General features: G+C 36.3%; 1 protein-coding gene across 4 annotated transcripts; it reads right to left on the minus strand.

Annotated features, from left to right (window-relative positions):
* Positions 1-6,042: 6,042 nt before the first annotated feature.
* LOC123881158 (A-kinase anchor protein 1, mitochondrial) lies at positions 6,043-18,891 on the minus strand. Of its 4 annotated transcripts, none has more exons than XM_045929775.1 (8): positions 18,703-18,891; positions 17,037-17,878; positions 16,631-16,850; positions 15,924-16,063; positions 14,137-14,308; positions 12,872-13,090; positions 12,097-12,230; positions 6,043-8,437 (listed from the first exon to the last, which is right to left on the minus strand). In XM_045929775.1, exons 2-8 carry the CDS (start codon positions 17,850-17,852, stop codon positions 8,366-8,368), a joined length of 1,773 nt encoding a protein of 590 aa, XP_045785731.1. In that variant the 5' UTR covers positions 17,853-17,878; positions 18,703-18,891; the 3' UTR covers positions 6,043-8,365. The 4 variants fall into 4 exon arrangements, with proteins under 4 accessions (XP_045785731.1, XP_045785728.1, XP_045785729.1 ...); XM_045929772.1 differs by having other exon boundaries at positions 14,137-14,314; XM_045929773.1 differs by lacking the exon at positions 18,703-18,891 and adding an exon at positions 18,366-18,503 and having other exon boundaries at positions 14,137-14,314.
* Between the last annotated feature and the right edge of the window lie 1,690 nt (positions 18,892-20,581).

The raw sequence follows: 20,581 nt of genomic DNA on the forward strand, positions 1-20,581 counted from the left end.
ATGTCAAAAGTACGGTTCACCTTTAAAATAAGGACTAAAATCGCATTTTTACATGAAATTTGACACAAAGTTAAAATAGTGCGTGAGAAGGTAATTTTTTTATTTTATTTTAAAGTTATAAGTACCTACTGTTACCATCATAAGATAATAATATGTACTTATTGCTATAAGTACTATTTAAAAAATCTGCATAGACGAAATTATTATGTAATTAAAGAAATATTTATTTGTTAAATATCAAGGATTTTATTACCAACTGGTCAGTTCAGAGTCACATTCATTTTGGTATATTTGTAGTGAACATTTGTTACTTGTTACTTAAAGCGGTTCTTTAACACTGAATGGTAGATTTTTCTTATTTGATTGATAAAGGAAATGCCAAAAAACAGTCACAAATTTTATGAATGATGCTTATAAGGTGTATTTACACATTCGTAAAAGAAGGCGCGACGAATCGCAAGCCGGGAGTCGAGGAGACGGGTCCCGATTTGCATCCTCCCCGAGACAAGCTTGTCTGGTTTCACAATGGCATCTGGCGAATGTGTAAATGCAGGCTAGCACTAAGCTCCGTTTCAGTGTACGGCCATTAATGTAATATGTAAAGTAGTCCAGAGTATAATAGTAGAAAAGGATGGTAGTACGATTAGAACAATGTTACAATTATTTAGTTTTGTGTGCAACAGAGCTGACCTCATTTTGTGTACATTTTGAATTGTTAATAAGACAATATTACTATCGTAATGTAAGTGGATTGGGATATAATATAGGAATATAAGAATATTTTTAAATTTATATGAACGAAATAAACGTTATTTGATTAAACGTTCGGTTTTTTTCTTATGACACCTTTACCAACAATGAATAGTAATAGATTACCCACCAAAAACATTTCATGTAAAATGCTGCCAAGACTCACAAGTTCATAATGTTTTCACTGTTAAAAAGTTATGAGATCTCTAGTAGAGCCAAGCCCCTAGCTGAGCTTAGATTTGTGCTGGCCATGGGAGCTATCCCAAGTCCAAAGTATATAGCTTTTAAATGCTCTTGACTATATCACATTTATAACAATAAATAACAAATAACTCTACTTACAAGCTCTGATTCTACAAACCCTACATCTTGGTTAAAAAAGTACGGCTTGGCCGTTTACAGTTCGTGGATTTTTTATCTGAAATGATATTTAAGCCCGGAATAGCTTCTGCGACCATCACGAAGTACAATACAAATTAGTAATTGTCGAACAAACTATTCCTTATATGGCCTTAAAATATGTTATATCATGTAATAGTTTTACGAACATTAAACGGCCAAGCCGTACTTTTTAACCAAGATTTAGGGTTTGTAGAATCAGAGCTTGTAAGTAGAGTTATTTGTTATTTATTGTTATAAATGTGATATAGTCAAGAGCATTTAAAAGCTATATACTTTGGACTTGGGATAGGTCCCATGGCCAGCACAAATCTAAGCTCAGCTAGAGGCTTGGCTCTACTAGAGATCTCATAACTTTTTAACAGTGAAAACATTATGAACTTGTGAGTCTTGGCAGCATTTTACATGAAATGTTTTTGGTGGGATTTCATTTCTTTTTGACAGGTGCCTTAGATTTTTTTTTGATTTATTTCTTGTAGGTTCATCATTTTCATGGCCCACTCTCTATCGTTACCTCTTTTTTTAAAAGCTTTTATTAAACTTGCAATGTACTCGTATGTAACTATGTTTGTTCGGGTAGAATCTTGCAACTCAATTTTGAAGCAGATATACCAAATTTCAGTCTTTTATGACTTCAGGAAACACAGATAGTTGGTACGTTTGATAAATCTGCCACGGACATCTTATCCTGAAAACTTTAGTATTCGAGCAACAGATTTTACAGATATGCATCTCATATACGAGGGGATGAAGGGGGACCCGATTTCTTAATTTATCTGTTCTTCATAATTCTTGAAATTCCTTCTTAATGCCAAATTTCAGTCTTCTAGGACTTCAGAAAGTAGCCTAGAATTTTTGACTAGAGGTTTTGAATGTCGATAAATCTGAAACTATAAAAGCTAGACAACTGATACTCAGCGAGTTTAATAAATCTGCCAAGGACGTCTTATCCTGAAAATATCAGCATTCTAGCGACAGAATTTACAGATTTGCTTCCCCCATACAGAGGGCTTAGAGGGGGAAATTTCCAATTTCTTAATTTTTCTGTAGTTTGTATGCAATTTCTAGTCTACATACCAAATTTCAGTCTTTTAGGACTTTGGGAAGTACCCTAGAATTACAAGACTAGAAGTTTTGACTGTCAATAAATCTGAAACTATAAAAGCTAGACAATTGATACTCAGTGCGTTTAATAAATCTGCCAAGGACATCTTTCCTCAAAATATCAGCATTCTAGCGACAGAATTTACAGATTTGCTTTTCCCATAAGAGACGTAGAGGGGGGAAATTTCCAATTTCGTAATTTTCTTGTAGTTTATATGCAATTTCTAGTCCACATACCAAATTTCAGTCTTCTAGGACTTCGGGAAGTACCCTAGAATTACAGACTAGAAGTTTTGACTGTCAATAAATCTGAACCTATAAAAGCTAGACAATCGATACTCAATGCGTTTAATATATCCGCCAAGGACATCTTATCCTGAAAATATCAGCATTCTAGCGACAGAATTTACAGATTTGCTTTTCTCACAAGAGGCGTAGAGGGGGGAAATTTCCAATTTCTTAATTTTCCTGTAGTTTGTATGCAATTTGTAGTCTACATACCAAATTTCAGTCTTCTAGGACTTCGGGAAGTACCTTAGAGGTTTTGATGATCATCAGTGAGGGACGAAATCGGCGTATTTTAGGTATCAATATATCTGTAACCATAAAAGCTAGATATTTGATACTTGGTATATTTGGTAAATTTGCTGAGGACACCTTATACTGAAAATTTCAGCTTTCTAGCGTCATCCAGACCGAAGTTATGACGGGTCGAAAATACGGTGAAACACTTCGAGAAAAAGGTACGTAGTGCCCCGGCCGCCGTTTGACTCGTCTTGGCGGGGGCACTGCCGTGCCCCCTGATATACTGAAAAAAAAAATACCTACATTTAAATTTTAAATTAATGTAAACTGCTAATGACAATGAATTTGAATTTTAAAGGCAATTCGCTAGTTTGGCTATTAATAGTAAATCATGTGAGGAACGAGTGATTGTAATCACAAAGATAACAATATAATAGTCTGGATTTCCACAGCACTAGAAATTAATAACTTGAACATAATACCGAGATAGCAATTTCCTAGAGATGTGTCATCATATACCAGATAATCGCTAATTTCTTGGTACGCAAAAATTGAGAGTAAAATTATTAAGTAGGGGAAGTCCGGGAGACTTGATCAGATGGGAGAGTTGAACCACCTTTTAAAATTCAACTTAAATTTCGCGCTAATGACACGTCAAGACGATCATTGGTAAAGCGTGGGAGGCCAATAACCAGCACGCCGCCATTTTTTACAATGGCCGGTTTGTTTGGCTATCAGGTTCGGAAAGGTGTTTTTGTTACGGCGGAGTAAATTTTATTAATTTATGTATTTTTGAGATTGCGGCCGTGTTTATAGAGTTACGTATTGTGTGTAATTACTATTGTACTGCCTCATTATTGTAGTTTGACATGTGCTAAGTATTTTTTCGCTAAGATTGATTGTTTTTTCTGTGAATAAAATTTAGTGTCAAAGTAGTATACGCGGGAGAGTTGAACCATGGCGGGTGCGGGAGATATGACCAGTGGTTCATGTCTCCGTCTACAGTGTTTGTATGCGGAAATTTGAAGTTTTATTTTATAAATTTAGAAAGAAAACTTTGAAAACTAAACAAGGTTCAAAACAAAAAGCCCAGAGAAAGAAAACTGGAAAAGGCTAAAAAAAATAAAAATGTTAATGATGATAGTGAAACCGAGTGTGAAGACGTATTTAAAAATGTTGCTTACGCTGATTGTTCCAGTAATAGTGATTTTGCAGAATTCCTGACGTGAATGATCGTTGGTATTGTTTTGTTTGCCAATCAGAAGAAATTATGACCATGCGTCTATGTGGTTTATGCCGAAGATATTATGTCCATGAGATATGCGTAGGAGTTACACAAGATATTGATAAAAAGGTTAAGAAAGACCAACAAATTTGATTAAAGAAACGTTATACATTTAACTTTGTTGGCAAAATGTTTAATAAATAATTAACTACTATGTTGATTGTGGAATGTTAAAGAATATGTTGAAATTTTCTTTTTTTTAGGGTTCTGTACCTCAAAAGGAAAAACGGAACCCTTATAGGTAGGTCTTCTAGCAAAAGTACAGGAATAAATCTGAAAACCGCGAATTTGTGGTTACATCATTTAAAAAAAAATTTAAAATGTCTTTCAATTTTCAAAATAAGATAACTATGCCAAGTGGGGTATCATATGAAAGGGCTTTACCTGCACATCCTAAAACAGATTTTTATTTATTTTTATGTATAATAGTTTTTGATTTATCGTGCAAAATGTTGGAAAAAATATCCGAGTGCGCGAGTCTGACTCACACTTGGCCGGTTTTTTCTTCATAAGAAAAGAAATAGCTATGTTTATTTATAATTTAATTTCATTTTGTGATGTTTTATTTAATATATCTGTAATTTAAGCTACAAAATGTTTTTATTTTCCCCTTTAAAATGCGATGTTCAACTCTCCCCAGACTCCGGTTCAAGTGTCCCTCCGGTTGGGGAGAGTTGACCCAAATCCCATTTTTCATTCAAATATTTATAAAATATTTCAGTATTATAATATCGAAAATGTAATTATGCATAAGTAATCCTAAATAAATAAGCTACTGTTTATAATTATAATTGAATCACTAAGCCTCATTTATAAGAAAATACGACACTTTAAGCAAAAAGCGGTTCAACTCTCCCGGACTTCCCCTACTACCTTTTTTTAAAGTAATATGTTATTTTTTTTTTAAAGTAATTTGTTACTAGCTGATGGCCGCGACTTCGATCGCGTGGATATAGGTTTTGTAAGAAACCCTTAAGAACTCTTTCATTTTCCAGGATAAAAGTAGTATATGTGTTAATCTAGGCTATAATCTATCTCCATTCTTTTCAGCCAAATTCGTCCGGTAGTTTGTGGGTGAAAGTTTAATAATATTAGTGTGAAATGTGATTCATCAATCATCACTATCAACATCAAATGAACTTATACTAGCATCGCTACAAACACTTGATTTCAATTGCGATACACGTGACGAACAGGCAACTGAATTCATATTTTTTAACCCCCGACCCAAAAAGAGGGGTGTTATAAGTTTGACGTGTGTATCTGTATGTGGCATCGTAGCTCTTAAACTGATGAACCGATTTTCGCCGTCGTCGCCTGCCGATGTCGAATAACGTCATATTATTATTGTCATCTCATAAGTCATACCTGCTCATACCTCATATCCAATGAGGAACTTTAACTTTCCAGCGAACGTTCCATAAAATTATCATAGATGTCTCTGAATGCATAGCTCTCCGCGAAAGGCAGAAAAGTTCTGTCTCTGTCTGTGCCCTAAAGGGCATTGTTTTTTGCGTGTCTTCATGAGCAGTAGTGTGTCAATATCCAAACAATCGTAGCCAAGTGTTCAATGTACTGTAGAATCTGTGTCCAAGTCGTAGTCGCCTTTAATATCGCAGTAAAATCGGTATCCAAATATAGCCAGGTATTCATATATGCAAGGGTAATCGGAATCCAAAGTAGGGAAATTGAAAATTCGCAATTCCAGGCAATTTAGTCAAATATCACGTCACGACCATATGAAGCAATTTACTGCAATACCCAGTTGCCGAGCAACAATTGCTTCGAAAATTGCCCATGTAAGCGCCGCACATAAAAAAAGGGGTCTTCCATTTGATGTTTTTTGTGTTTCATAGTTTCAACAGCAACCGTCAAAAACATGTAGGTAGTTACTGAATATTCAAGATTTTCTAACGATTTTACAGTTTTCAGTATGCGGCTGTAAAATGGTGGTAGGATTTCGGAGTAAAAAACGAATACATTTTTGAAACGATAATTTATTGATTTAACCACAAATATATTAGTTAAGTATATACAGTAAGGACGTTAACAAAATGCAAACGTAGAGCTAGCTACAAAGTAAATCAATTCACACTCTGGTATCACCAATTGAATGCGTGAACTCTGCGAACAAACAACCTTAACTTAGGATTTTAATATTATTACATCCGAATTTGCAGCGTATCGTCGACACCCTCGATATATCTTAAAACTATAAAAATTAAAATCGTCTAAGTTATAGCCTGCCACGTCCTACGCAATACGCACGTACGTCCTACGTAAACAAATTCAATTTACTAACAAAAATAATTTTTCCAACATACTAAAAATACTGAATGAATTTTTAGAAAACAAACATATCAATTGTTTTTTTAGTAACTACCTAAACGTTCTATTATGTACATTATTATTCTAAAGTCAGGAATATCGACATGCTCATTATAACAATAAAAATTTAACATTTACTCAATCTCAATCAGCAGTATTTGTTTTATAATGGTCAATATTCGACATTATATTTGAATAATGACCATAGTATTTGTAAATCGTAATGCCTCCTGAAAAAAATTTGTTGAAGTTTTGAGGAAGAATATTTTTAGTAACGGCGCATTTGTTGACCGATTGCCGTCTTATGCCATAAAGATTTTATTTGAATTAGGCATAATTTATCTACTTTTGTATTTTCAAATTAACATCTAGCCATGAATAACAAATAATTTTTTTAGAGATCCATAGAGCTTTGTTCACGATTTGTAATTACTATTTGCCATGTAACTCATATTTTGTTTGAGGTTCCTACTCCAAACAAATTCAGTTGAGGTGGCAAAACTGGTGGTGTTCTCGAAAACTTAACAGTTACACCTTTCAATCATCTTTTTCATACCAAATCTAATTTAAACACCACTCAAAGCAATCACACAATACTAAATTGTACTTTGATATTTTACAAAATATTTAACAATAATTACACATTATTTTATGCACAGGATACAATTTGTCACAGTTAAATTTACAACCTTCTTTTGCAAAATGCAGGTAGTACAATACCATTTATTATACTAACAATAATTCATTTATACACATAGGAAGTTCAAGGGGAAGAAAAGTGTATTTCAAAGGCCACAATTCGAAAGGCGAAATCCAGAATCTAATACAATTATTATGAAAAATTCGTTTCTATTACGATGGCTATTGGCACTGCGTAAAACTGAGAAATAGAGAAAAGTTAAGTAAAAAATTAATTATGTAAAATGCAGACGGCAGTGCTGTGTTATTGTAGTATTATAATGAGCATCCTGACCAACACTTAACATCACTACAAAAAGGGTTTCTAAATAAAAACGCAATATTACGATAAACTTACACAAGCGCCAAATTATAACTACTAGTTCAACTACGAGAAAGTATAATAGGTATATTTTTCGTTACTATTAATTCACTACAGTTAGTATAGTTCATTTGTAAGCGTATTGAATTTTAAATGTGTAATTTGTGGTTGCTTAGACACGAGAAGACCAAGCGTCATTGCGACCGGGCGTGCGGATTTCGTTGCAAAAAGAATCTGTTATATTTTATCGATGCACATTTCCTCATAGTACATACACCGATCTTTCCAAAACTCAGTCGTGAGATCCGACCCGTGGCCGCTGACGCGAAGCGAATACAATCTACAGTCTAGTCGTAGGGAATTCATACGACAAGCGCCCGCCGTGCGCTCATTTTATTCCATTGAGTCATACTTTTTATTTTCGAGTCGCGTCCACGCGCCCGGGGCGCTTGCTGTATCAAGTCCCTAATATACCATACTAGATGAAGCCCGCGACTTCGTTCGTGTGGATTTAGGTTTTTGAAAATCCCGTGGGAACTCGTTTTCCGGGATAAAAAGTAGTCCATGCCCTTTCCCGGGATGCAAGCTATCTGAGTACCAAATGTCGTCATAATCGGTTTAACAGATGGACCGTGAAAAGCTATCAGACAGACACACTTCGCATTTGTAATTTTAGTATGGATTATAAAATATTATTAAAGTATGAGTCCATACAAATATGAACTGGTAATTTTTTTACATTTAGTCAGCAATGGTACGTAACCAAGTCAACGAATAAAATTCGCAATCGCGTTTTTAAATTTCGTTATTAATAGGTACAACCAAAAAATAAGTCACCAATCAAAACGTTTACAAATTTAATCAGCACAGAGTGCTGATTTATCTGAGGAACGCAAGAGACACGCGCCTCGTGTTGTGGGATCGCTTCACTTCGGCAGGTTTGAGGCGCGCAAGCTCACGGTGCGGGCGCGCGCTCACGAGTCGGGCGGCACGTCCCACTCCGCCAGCCCGCGGTCCACTAGCTCTCTATTTAGGAATATCACTTGCTGAAAATAAAAATAAACAAATCAGATAGTCTGTCAGAAAGTTGAGAGTGAGAAATGGTGGCTATTTTTCTGCTATGGAGCTTGACATACAAGGTGTAACCAGAACGCTAGCCAAAACAAAGACAGACGACGGTACTGATGTTAACTGATAAGGTACCTATTTTCAAATTCAAATTCAAATTCAAATTATTTTTATTCAATTAAACTTTTACAAGTGCTTTTGAATCGTCAAAATAATCTACCACTGGTTCGGAATGCTGTTCCTACCGAGAAGAACCAGCAAGAAACTCGGCGGTTGCTCTTTTCAAATGTACAATTTACAATAATATGCCATACTGTATACAAGTAATTGCAGCGCCGTATATTGCTGGAGCGAATCAAATCCAAGCTTTTTTGTCATTTACATAATCTTCGATTGTATAATAAGTTTTTTCCAGGAGCATACTTTTAATAGATTTTTTAAACTTGTGTAAAGGCAAGTCTAAAATTGATTGTGGAATTTTATTATAAAATATTACACTCATTCCCACAAACGATTTTCCCACTTTCCTGAGGCGGAGCGTAGGATATGCGAGCCTATTACGGTTTCTAGTTTGCCGGTCGTGGAAATCACCGATTTTTTTGTAACTATGAATGTTTTGTCGTACAAAAATTATATTAGCGTAAATATATTGAGAAGCTACTGTAAGAATACCTATTTCCTTAAATTTCTCTCGTAGGGAATCGCGCGGTTTTAAATTATAGATTGCGCGTATTGCCCTTTTTTGTAATACGAAAATTTTTCCAATATCTGCCGCTTTACCCCATAGTAAGATTCCGTAAGACATAATACTGTGAAAATAGGCAAAATATACAATTTTTGCAGTTTCCACATCAGTTATCTGTCGAATCTTTCTAACAGCGTAAGCAGCAGAGCTGAGTTTACCAGCAAGTGTTGATATATGGGCGTTCCATTGAAGCTTTGCATCTAAAGTTATCCCTAGGAACACGGTAGTTTCTTCTACTTTCAACATATCATTATTTACCATTAAATTAAAATCATTTGCCGTCTTAGTATTGGGCAATGCGAATTCGACACACTTAGTTTTCTTTGCATTTAAAAGCAAATTATTAACAGTAAACCAATGAGTAACCTGCGATATGGTTCTATTTACATCGTCAAAATTATTATAATTTCTATCGACTTTAAAAATCAAAGACGTATCATCAGCAAATAGTACAATATCGCAATCATTTTGGACGAAATATGGTAAATCGTTTATATATACCAAAAACATGAAGGGACCTAAGATAGAGCCTTGTGGAACACCCATTAGTGAGGCTGATCCGGATGACTTCACATCATTTACACATACAGTTTGTATACGATCACTGAGGTAGGACGCAATGAGACTAAGCGCAGAGTCTTTGATTCCATAGTGGTTCAATTTAGCCAAGAGAGTCTCATGCGAAACGCAATCGAATGCTTTAGACAAATCACAGAAAATTCCAATAGCATTCTGTGAGTTCTCCCATGCATCGAATATATGCTTTAAAAGCATTGCGCCCGCATCGATTGTTGATCGACCTTTAGTAAAACCATACTGCTCCGAATGAAGTAATTTATTCAAGTGCTGGAGCAGTTGGTTGAGCATAATTTTTTCAAATATCTTGCTAAAAGTCGGTAAAATTGAAATTGGCCTGTAATTATTTGGGTCAGTTTTAATACCCGATTTAAAAAGAGGAATTAATTTACTGTATTTCATAAGATCTGGAAAGGATCCTGAATCTACGGACTCATTAAAGATTAGAGCAAGATATGGAGCAACAATATCAATAATATTGCTGATTACTTTTACTGAAATTCCCCATAGGTCTCCGGTTTTTTTGTACTGTAGCGATTTGAATACTTTAACAATATCATATGGGGTAACGTGTTCAAATTTAAATAATACACTGCACTCAGAAACATTGCTCCTTAGAAGAGTGTAGGCTTCCGTTGGCGACGAGTTAAGGGAACTGGTAGTGGTAACTGGAATGTTTCGAAAAAAGTCCTCAAATACGTTTGCTATTTCTAAGTCGGAGTCAGTAATATGGTTGTTAATTTTAAGTTCCAATTTATTATTTTCCACTTTACGTTTCCCAGTTTCATCTGTGATGATATCCCAAGCTGCTTTGATTTTATTATCAGAATTAATAATTTTCTGTTTTATGTGAATTGACTTAGCTTGTATGCAAACATTTCTAAATAATTTTGAATAATTTCTTACATACTGAACAAATGTTGGAGTATAATTATATTGCTTTTCTGCATACAAGTCAAACAGCTTGTTCCTACTTTTATAAATGCCAGCAGTAGCCCACTCACTAAATTTAAGATTTTTAAACAATCTTTTTTCTATGACTTTAAAAATACAATTAAATTGGGAGTTTATACAGCTAAAAAAAGCTTTATAGAGTTCATCCGGACCACCCTGTGTAAGGTCAATTGTAGGTAAAGTAGATAAAATATTGAGTTTGAATTGCCTTACTTTTTTGGTGGTGACTGGCCTATACTTTATAACTTTTGTTATATTTTGTTGAGAGCTGGGAACAGATATCATTTGTCCACAGTGGTCGGATCTAAGAGTGGTGATAATGGATTTTTTAACAATTTTACAATCACCAAAAATGTTATCAATACAAGTAGCTGAAGTTGCAGTTACACGTGTGGGCTCAACAAAAATGTTTTCTAAATTAAAACTTTTAAATAAGTTAAGTAATCTGTCTGTAAAGGAGGTGTGAAGTAAAATATCAATATTAAAGTCTCCACAAATCAATATTTTTTTTGATGACCTACATATCCGCCTCAGTGCCTCCTCCATGACGTCCTCAAACAGAGAAAAGTCACCCGAAGGAGGTCGGTATGCGCAAACTATAATATATCGCTCCAGCTCAACACAGGACAGCTCAATAGTGCGTTCAACCGAAAGATTAAGAATGTCTTTTCGTTCCTTGTAATTAATGTTGTTGCGGGTTATTATCATAGATCCTCCGCGAATAGCCTTCTTTCTTGTGAACGCACTTGACAATGAATAATTTCCAAGATTGACAATTAATTGATAACTATTGAGCCAATGCTCAGTAAGGCATAGAATATCGATATCTAATTTTTAAAAAAAAAAAAAAACTGTATTTTTTTAAAAGTTCACAATATATTTCAAATTATACATCTGACTGACGCTAGAGGTCAACGAACGTTTTTTTTTTATTTTATTCGAAATAATTTTACGTGGCTTTTACATTTTGTAGCTCGCCAAATTGGTGGGCCAGTTTGTTGGCGAGGTGGTTACGTATATAGGACACTCGGGGTCAATACCGTGTAAGTAGGTGATGGATGGGGTATTGACCCGAGTTTTGTACGCTATACATTGCGGGTTAGAAAAATCTGTAAAACTACAAAATAAGGCTCACGTCACCCGCGCTATCCCGCACCGGATTAGCGCGGGGGCTGCGCGGGTGTGTGGGGAGACGCCAGCCTATCCCCATCATGGCTCGGAAAGCACGTAATACTCGCCTTGCGCGTCGGACCTACGGTCGTGGCAGATTGATTGCATGGAAATAATGAGTGCATACACTGTTATCTCCTGCATATATGGCTAGTCTCGTTTGAGGAACTCGTCAGGCGGAACATTCAATACCTGAGGGCTGAGTGTGAGGTAAAGGTGTACGAGCGGCAGCCCCTCCTCGTCGTAGCCGGCCACCTGCGCGTGCAGCAGCTGCCCCGCCGTCAGCCCCGCCATGATGCGCAGCGCCTCGCCGCTCCAGTCCGCCTCTGCACACACACATTCCAAATTCATCCATAATGTATGTACTAGTATTATTATGAGTACAAAAACGCTGGACTTGCTATTGCCGGCCTGCTTCGAACCAATTATAGCCATTTTGACACTGTTGGCAGCAGTGAGTCATATGATCATACTAGGGAACTAAATGTGAGTGACGAGATATGCCAACTTTGTGTTAATATGAGGAGCATTTGACACAAAGTATCAATTTTGAGTCTTCTGTACTAGCCAGCTGTTAATGTTTTCGTTTCAAATATCTTTTTTATGTAAATATTATTTTTTTGAATGTATGTCAAAAAATAAAATAAAAAATTTATTTTTATTTTATTATTCAAATAAAATTAAAATAAAATTTTCCTTCTTGGTACACTCAGTGGGATGCTTTGAATCTGAGCAAAAATAACCGTCATTTGGTATGGCACACTTATCTAGTGTACTTGGATAGTCCATATCTTTGATTCAAACTCAGATAGGAAAGTCAATGGCCTCTCTCTGTCAATTGTCACTTGAAAGGTAAACTCTACTTTTCAAGAAAAACAGGAATTAGAAAATTTTGAATAGTGCAACTCAGTACAGCACTATGTAGATTGCAAACTATTTAACACTTTATATACATGTAAAAGCTTACCGTTTTTGGCTGGTTTGACGAATGCTAGCAGCGCTTCCGTCGCCTGGAAGGGCAGGGTCATGAAGTCGGAGCGGATCTGCTTGAGCTGGTCGTTGTCAACGGTGAGGTAGCCGCCGAAGTCGACCAGCTTCACCACCGACGTGTCGCTCTCCTCCGACGTGGATATCACCTGCGCCCGGTACCAGTTGTTCTCGGTGGGCGCCGCGCAGATGGAACCCTCTAAACAAAGTAAAAAACGTTTAAAATATGTATAAATAAAGCCTTTATTTACTGAGGGTTTACACTTTACAGTTTTTTAATTAAAATTTTTAAATAAAATTTATAAGTATTTCAATTTGCGTCAATCGGTAGCCGTTGTAACGCCCCAGTGTCTTTGGACGCAGGGTCGGCGTATTGCGAGAAACAAGCGACTGATCAACCTATCGCGTGCTCCTGTGCGATACATATTATTTTATTTAATCGCTATTCTATATAAATAGTTTCTAGAATATGTCTGCAAAATTTCATGTACTTTGGTTACTTAATATTCAAATGAAATTGGAACTACGATTGTATGAAGCGAGTGACGGAGAGAGCCCTGTTAAGCGTGGAAAGGCTATACTACATTTTATGATTCCGTGTGGTTATCAGATGAGTGACGATATTGAAAAAAAGGGTAACTATAACTTAAGAAGACATCCTTGATTGAACTAACTTTTTTTTGCAACTCATTTCAGGGTTGTTGATTCATAAAAGTTTTCATTCTTATATCATACTATGGTGGGTGGTGGAATAATGACTTATTCCTCATTTATTATTTTGAGAAAATTATAAAATATTAAGTTGCCATACAAAATTAATAATTATGCTGAGTGTAAGACACTGACATTTTATCCTTTTAAAGTATATTATTAAGGTTAAACATCGTCGATAAGGACGACTACATTAATCATTCGGAATATCTGCACTTGAATCATATAAGATGACAACATATTTAGGCCTGGTTTATAAAAAAATACGAATGGTAAAAACGTACACGTCTTTAGAGAAGAAATAATTAAATTATGTTCGCCCGTATCTACAACACTTCAGTAAAAACTTACTTGAGTTTACTATTTGAGAATTGCATTCAACGCCAATATCGAAGAAATTTCTTGCAAGTAAAATTACCTTGAAAACTAATTATAACAAGTTATAAGCGCTTACAGACATACTGGTACATTGAGCAAGTAGTACAAACCAGTTGGTTGCAGTGTGCAAGTGTGAAGGTAAAGGTCGCCACTCACCTTTCACCGGGCGGGGCAGCGCCGGCACGTCCGGCTGCTGGTACGTGGCGGCCATGAGGCGGTGCAGCGCGTGCAGCGAGGGGAAGGTGGGGTGCAGCGGCTGCTGCAGGAAGAAGTGGCCCGCGCTCACCAGGCACGTCATGATTGTGTCGTTATTCACCGACTCCACCAGCTGCAACTGATAGTTTGAGCATACAATGTTCGCTGACTTTCATGAGTGCCTCTAACTACCAGTAACCAGTAGTACCAAGTTGAGCTCACTTGGTGACGTGACCTGAGATATATAGCTAAGGAGCGCGAGCGGCGGCCGCGTCTCCCGTTCCAGTCCGATCTTATAAGAGTATAAGAGTTTACGCGATAGAAAAAGAGGTGTTTGTTGAACTTTAAATTACAGTGCTATGCAAGCTAAATTGCATTTTAATACATCGTATCTAGAGTTGCCCTTTATTTAAACATCTTTGCGGGGTAAGCCTTCTGTACCAGAAAGATACTTATTCAGTATTCTGTACTAATACAAAACAAGCCAGCATATGGACGTCCACTGTTGGACAAGGGCTTTCCCTATAGAGCGCCACCACACCCGGTCCTCAGCCTTCCTCATCCAGCCACTTCCCGCCAGCCGCTTTATTTCGTCGGTACATTGTGCTGGAGGACGTCTCACACTACGCTTGCTTAAACGCGGTCTCCACTCAAGGACTTTCCAGCTCCAACGGCTATCGCCCCTACGACAGGCATGGCCTGTCCACTGCCACTTCTCCTGTGGATCTCCTCATTTCGGATCTTGTCCCTTAGGGAAATTCCTAACATAGCCCTCTCCATAGCCCGATGAGCAACTTTGAATTTGTGAACAAGGCCATTTGTCAGTGTCCACGTTTCAGCACCATAGGTGAGGATGGGAAGGACTTGAGCATACATATACTTCGTGTCAAATATAAAGGGTGACAGTGGTATATGTTTACTCTGCTCTACCCGCGAAACAAAAGATTGACTAACGAGTAACAAGCCAGTGCGCGGCAACACAGACACTCCCACCGTCGTCACCCTCTTTTCGTACCACCGAATAGATCGATAAATCACTCACTGCGCAAGTTCTACCTCAGAGATCTTTTTATGTGAAACCAACTGTGCACAGTTACCTCGCGAGCTCGACAGTATCAAACTTAGAACCTAGTACAAAAATAGTACATCCGCGTGTTGATCATTGAACAAGCGCTCACGGCTCAACACAAGACAACAAATCACTTGAATTTTCACGTTAGGTTAGGTTAGGTATGTTACAAATGAAACGAGTGAACATCGTGATTTGACATTAAATCACAACGTTCGTCCGTTCATGCTTACAGTACATTTATTTTAGTATGTCATTTTTGAATTAATTCAGATTTTTAGGGTTCCATATCTCCAGAGAAAAAGGAGTCCTTCATTGTCTGTCTGTCTGTCAACTGTCAAAACTCGTCAAGGGAATCAAAACATGTAGGGTAATTCCCATTGACTTAGAATTACGAAAGGCAAGTAGCAATGTTTTGTAGCACTAGGAAAGGAAAAAATCCGAAAACCGTGAATTTCTGGTAACATCATAAAAAAATATTCAAAAGTGGTATTTCTTTAAAGCTATTTTATCCAGGAATAGCATAGGCTATATATTATTATGTATTAAAAATATGTATATTAAAAATATGTTTGATGCTCCACTAAATACATAGAAATAAAACAAGCAAAAACCCGACTGCAAAAACATGTAAGATAAACAGGAGGAATAAATTTAATGAAATTTTAAATTTACTTACTTGAAGGAACTCTGGTACTAAAGGTGTCAGTCTTTGATATAATTCTGCACTAATTTCTTGTGTGGAGAAGTTTGGGAATCTCTTTTCTGGGAATTTTTCATTTATCATCTCTAAAGCTGCTTCAATTTCACCTTGAGTACCTAGTATGGAAAAAAATTAACTTTACACTGTGTTTCAGACTGCTTTTTTTATTTATTCTGTTACAAGCTAACCCTTGACTGCAATCTCACCTGGTGGTAAGTGATGATGCAGTCTAAGATATCTAACCTGGAAGTTGTATGGCACTTTTTACTAAACCAATCGCTTGGCTTTGCCGATAGGGTGGTAACTAGCCACGGCCGAAGCCTCTGACCAGACCAGATCAGAGATTTAGACATTATAAAATTCCAACCCCCTGCTGAGAATCGAACCCGGGACCTCCTACTAATAAGAGCAGAGCACTAATTACTATGCCAGGGAGGTTGTCAAGCTGCTTAGCGTCAGGGAGCTGATGCAAAGATGATTACTTTCATTAAAAATTTATCAATTGTATAATTACCTCAATACACTTTTAATAGTACAACTGCTTAATCAAAGTTGTGTGCTGCTTTATATATACATTATATGCACTTACTGTTGTGCATATGAAAAGAATAACATAGAACAAGACACAGCAACACCCTGAGAAAGATAATTTTATCTGAGAAAATTATTAAGAAATTACATACCTTCAACTGCACAGATTTTTTGCTTGGCTAAGTCTGGATGTCTTCTGACATAAACCGTTGCTCCAGTTTGTGCTTTAATTTTAGTTACAAATGAGCCATATTTTCCTATTAATAGACCAACCAGAGCCTGTGGTATTACAAATTGGTGTATTCTCATATTTATATTTGCAGGCGGTGGACTGGCTGCTTCTGAACATCCTTTACCACTATCACTGGAACCCTAAAACAAAGATAAAATAAGTTTTTTATTTCAATCGTTTCATACAAATTGAAGCTCCAATAGAAAATATTATTACCAAATCTAGGGGATTATTTACTTTATTAAGACTTTGGTTAAAAAACTTAGAAGTTAACTAATATAAATGACTGGAAATTGACACTTTACAAATTGTAATATGAAACTTACTTCACTGTGATTATCTGAAAAATGACATGTTGAAGGGCTAGCTAACATGGGATCCACCGGACTGTGGTTTGCAGAGTCTCTTTCTGAAATAGTTCTATTCTGTGAAGCTGAAAACCGGTTGCCACTCTCACTGGGCCCCATATTGTCAGATTCCTCGGTTATATTATTCTCAATGTTTGGTTCTTTATTATCAGTTGCAATGTTCTGTTCAGTCCCGATGTCTTCAGACACCATATCACATTTAGTACTATCCACATGTAAAGCCATTGCCTCAGAATCAGCTAATATCATATTTTCATTTACATTTATTTCCTCATCTGTATTCTGAAAGCTAATGTTGTCATCATATTTGTTGCAACTCAGTTGAGATTTGAAAGACATACACCCAGTTGCCTCAGAAGCCGTAACAATGGCAGAGTTAATCTGACTGCACAAATCTTCTATCTTACTCTCTGCAGTCACAGACATTTTCTTCTCTTTTTCAAGTGATTTTTTTCTTTTAATGTTCTCAATCTCCAAATCAATTTCCTCATCAGTCATTTCAAGAGAGGATCTCTGGGAACCACTACCTTTAGGGATTATGTCTATCGGTGCAGATTTAATTATGGAGCGCTCAATTTTGCCCAAAGGTGAGGCTTGAATCAACTCCGCTTCAGCACTTAACGCTTCTGCGAGCTCTTCTTTTAAACTTTTTATCTTTTCTCTTCCACCTGGGTCAGATTTTGCGTACTCCCGTTTTTTCTTGAACCAAAAAATACCCAGTAATACTGCTATTGATGGAACTGACCACATAAGCAACTGACGACAAGGTGCCATTGTGATGAGCCACTTTTAACAATAAACTACAACAAAAGGAAAACATTTTACTATTATAAGTTTAAAAATAATACAAATGTTTAATTAGTCCTATTGTCATACCTAGAATAATATTAGAAACATAGGCTTGATAAAAACAGAATCAATAATGATAATATAACAGACTAATATTTTCAATGTTTTTATTTATTTATGCTCTCATTCTGACTGATAAGAGCAATGAAACAGAAGATTGTGGACAAAAATGTTACACTATCTATCACTATATTATGTTATAATATAAAAACTCAATAGATAAGTAATTAATAAGAGTCTACATAATCTTAATATTATAAAAACTTAATAATTTAGAAGTTAATAAAGTATACGCACATTACAATTTATGTGGCACATTTTTAAACCGGTCAATGCCATGCCATACGGAAATTGTTCAAAAAGCATGTATATAAGTAAATGTAAAAGTAGCCCAATCGATGATTAGGCGACAATAATTATAAGACACGTATACATTACTTTCTCAGCCATGCTTCCAATGTTTGAATCATGTGCTTCTAAATTTTTAAGATTAAAACGTATTGCGATGTCCGACGAGGGTCACGAGCAGAGTGGAAACCTTCGCGGACAACACGTAAGCATTTGTACCAAATTATAAAATGAAAGGTTACGCAATTTTATATATGTCAAAACTATAATTAATATGCTAATTAAACATAATATTAGATTAGATGGTATTTAATTAATTAAAGAGTAAAAACTAGACAAAATCATATCGACAAACTATTGTGGAACCAACCAAATGGTCTAAATGTGGAATTGTTACCGGCTATACATTCCTGACTTTAGTACTTACTTTAATATCCAATGTAGAATAGGGTCACTTCCTAATTAAGAAAACTAAACAGGTTAGAAGACCAAATACCTAACTGATCTTAATTATGTACTTATAAATTTCACTCAATAAATTAATTTCCAATAATCCACGTGCTCACAATGTTTTCCACCGAAGCACAACAGAATTCAATATGGCGGAGCGGTGACAGGTTGGCAACCTTCTAAAATCATTCACGGTACTTTACGGTATTTAGGTATAAATACCTCTGAAACGGTACTTGTACAGAAAATAAAATTATAATAGTACTTACCAGCTTCGCACTATTGCTTTGTCTAGACGGCTTTCCTTGAATCTCCTTTAATAAATAATAATATTATATCATCCTTACTCTGTGGTCTGTGGTTGCAGATTTTTTAAATCACACATAAATACTACGACAAAGTTACCCGACTCTTTGGGATAACTCTGTTATAATAGATAACATTTTCGTAAAATATTTTTTCATTTATGTAGGTACTGTATGTATTATCTTTAAAAAACTGGCCAAGTGCGAGTCAGACTTGCGCACGTAAAGTTCCGTACTCCGGTATTTTTCCGACATTGTACATTTTTTTTTTTCTTTAAATCTGGCTTTACTCTGATTAGCCAATGTCAAGTTTGTAATATTTTCAAGTTATTGAATTTATACAAGTATGGACTCCGTCTGCGCCGGCGCCCGCCGACATACGCGCGGCGCCCCTTTAGAGCGCTTCCCAGTCAGTTCCACCACCAAAAAACACCAACTAACACAAAAACCAGCCACTCTTAACAAAAAAAAACACTCCAAACAAGCACAGCACGCGCGCCAGCAAACGCCATCGCAGACGAAGTCCGACATTGTACATTTGATTACATACATACATTTGACATTTCCGGTATTTTTAGGGTTCCGTACCTCAAAAGGAAAAACGGAACCCATAAAGCATCACTTTGTTGTCTGTCTGTTCGTCCGTCGTGTCTGTCAAGAAAACCTATAGGGTACTTAACGTTGACCTAGACTCATGAAATTTGGCAGGTCGGTAGGTCTTATAGCACAAGTAAAGGAATAAATCCTAAAACCGTGAATTTGTGGTTACATCACAGAAAAAAATAATTAAAATTTTAATTTTCAGTTAGATAACTATACGAAGTGGGGTATCATATGAAAGGGCTTCACCTGTACATTCTAAAACAGATTTTTATTTATTATTAATCATTATAGTTTTTGATTTATCATGCAAAATGACGAAAAAATACCAGAGTACGGAACACTTGGTGCGCGAGTCTGACTCGCACTTGGCCGGTTTTTTTTGTGATGTAACCACAAATTCACGGTTTTAAGATTTATTCCTTTACTTGTGCTATAAGACCTACCCACCTGCCAAACTTTATGATTCTAGGTCAACAGGTCCCTTTAGGTTTTCTTGACAGCCAGGCAGGCAAGATAGACAGACAACAAAAACTACTTATAGGAACCCTAAAAAATAATTACTGCAATTTTTCAAACATTGTCTTGTTTTATTATACTGTACACTGAAACATAATGAGGGACCCTGTATTTCTGCGAGTTGTTCTTGATACTTTTGTTAAACGTGGGTGAAGTCAGCTAATCTGCACAGGATCAGTGTGGTGCACTATGGCCTCACCCTTCTGTGAGAAGACCTATCCTCACTGTTTAGGTGGACCGTGCCACTGCAGCATTAGTTATCCTTCATAGCCACAAGATCTATTCATAAACTGATTCTCTATCCGCACCATTTAGAAAGGGCAGTTAAAAGACTGCATCTGATTAAGGAGTTGGAACCTGGAGTTAACATTTCATTGTGTTTCCTTGGTGACTAACTAAACTATGCAAAGTTCCATGAGAATCAGTTCAGTA

Source organism: Maniola jurtina, chromosome 3 (genome assembly GCF_905333055.1).
Source record: "Maniola jurtina chromosome 3, ilManJurt1.1, whole genome shotgun sequence".
NCBI classification, from domain to species: domain Eukaryota; kingdom Metazoa; phylum Arthropoda; class Insecta; order Lepidoptera; family Nymphalidae; genus Maniola; species Maniola jurtina.

What these genes read in the sequence shown, in the direction of transcription:
- LOC123881158 (XM_045929772.1), bottom strand. Translation starts at nt 17,852, where the DNA reads ATGGCACCTTGTCGTCAGTTGCTTATGTGGTCAGTTCCATCAATAGCA. An exon ending in TTTCAGATAATCACAGTGAA is followed by an intron (nt 16,851 to 17,036) that starts GTAAGTTTCATA and finishes TCTTTGTTTTAG; the next exon opens with GGTTCCAGTGATAGTGGTAA. An exon ending in GCTGCCCCGCCCGGTGAAAG is followed by an intron (nt 13,091 to 14,136) that starts GTGAGTGGCGAC and finishes TACTTTGTTTAG; the next exon opens with AGGGTTCCATCTGCGCGGCG.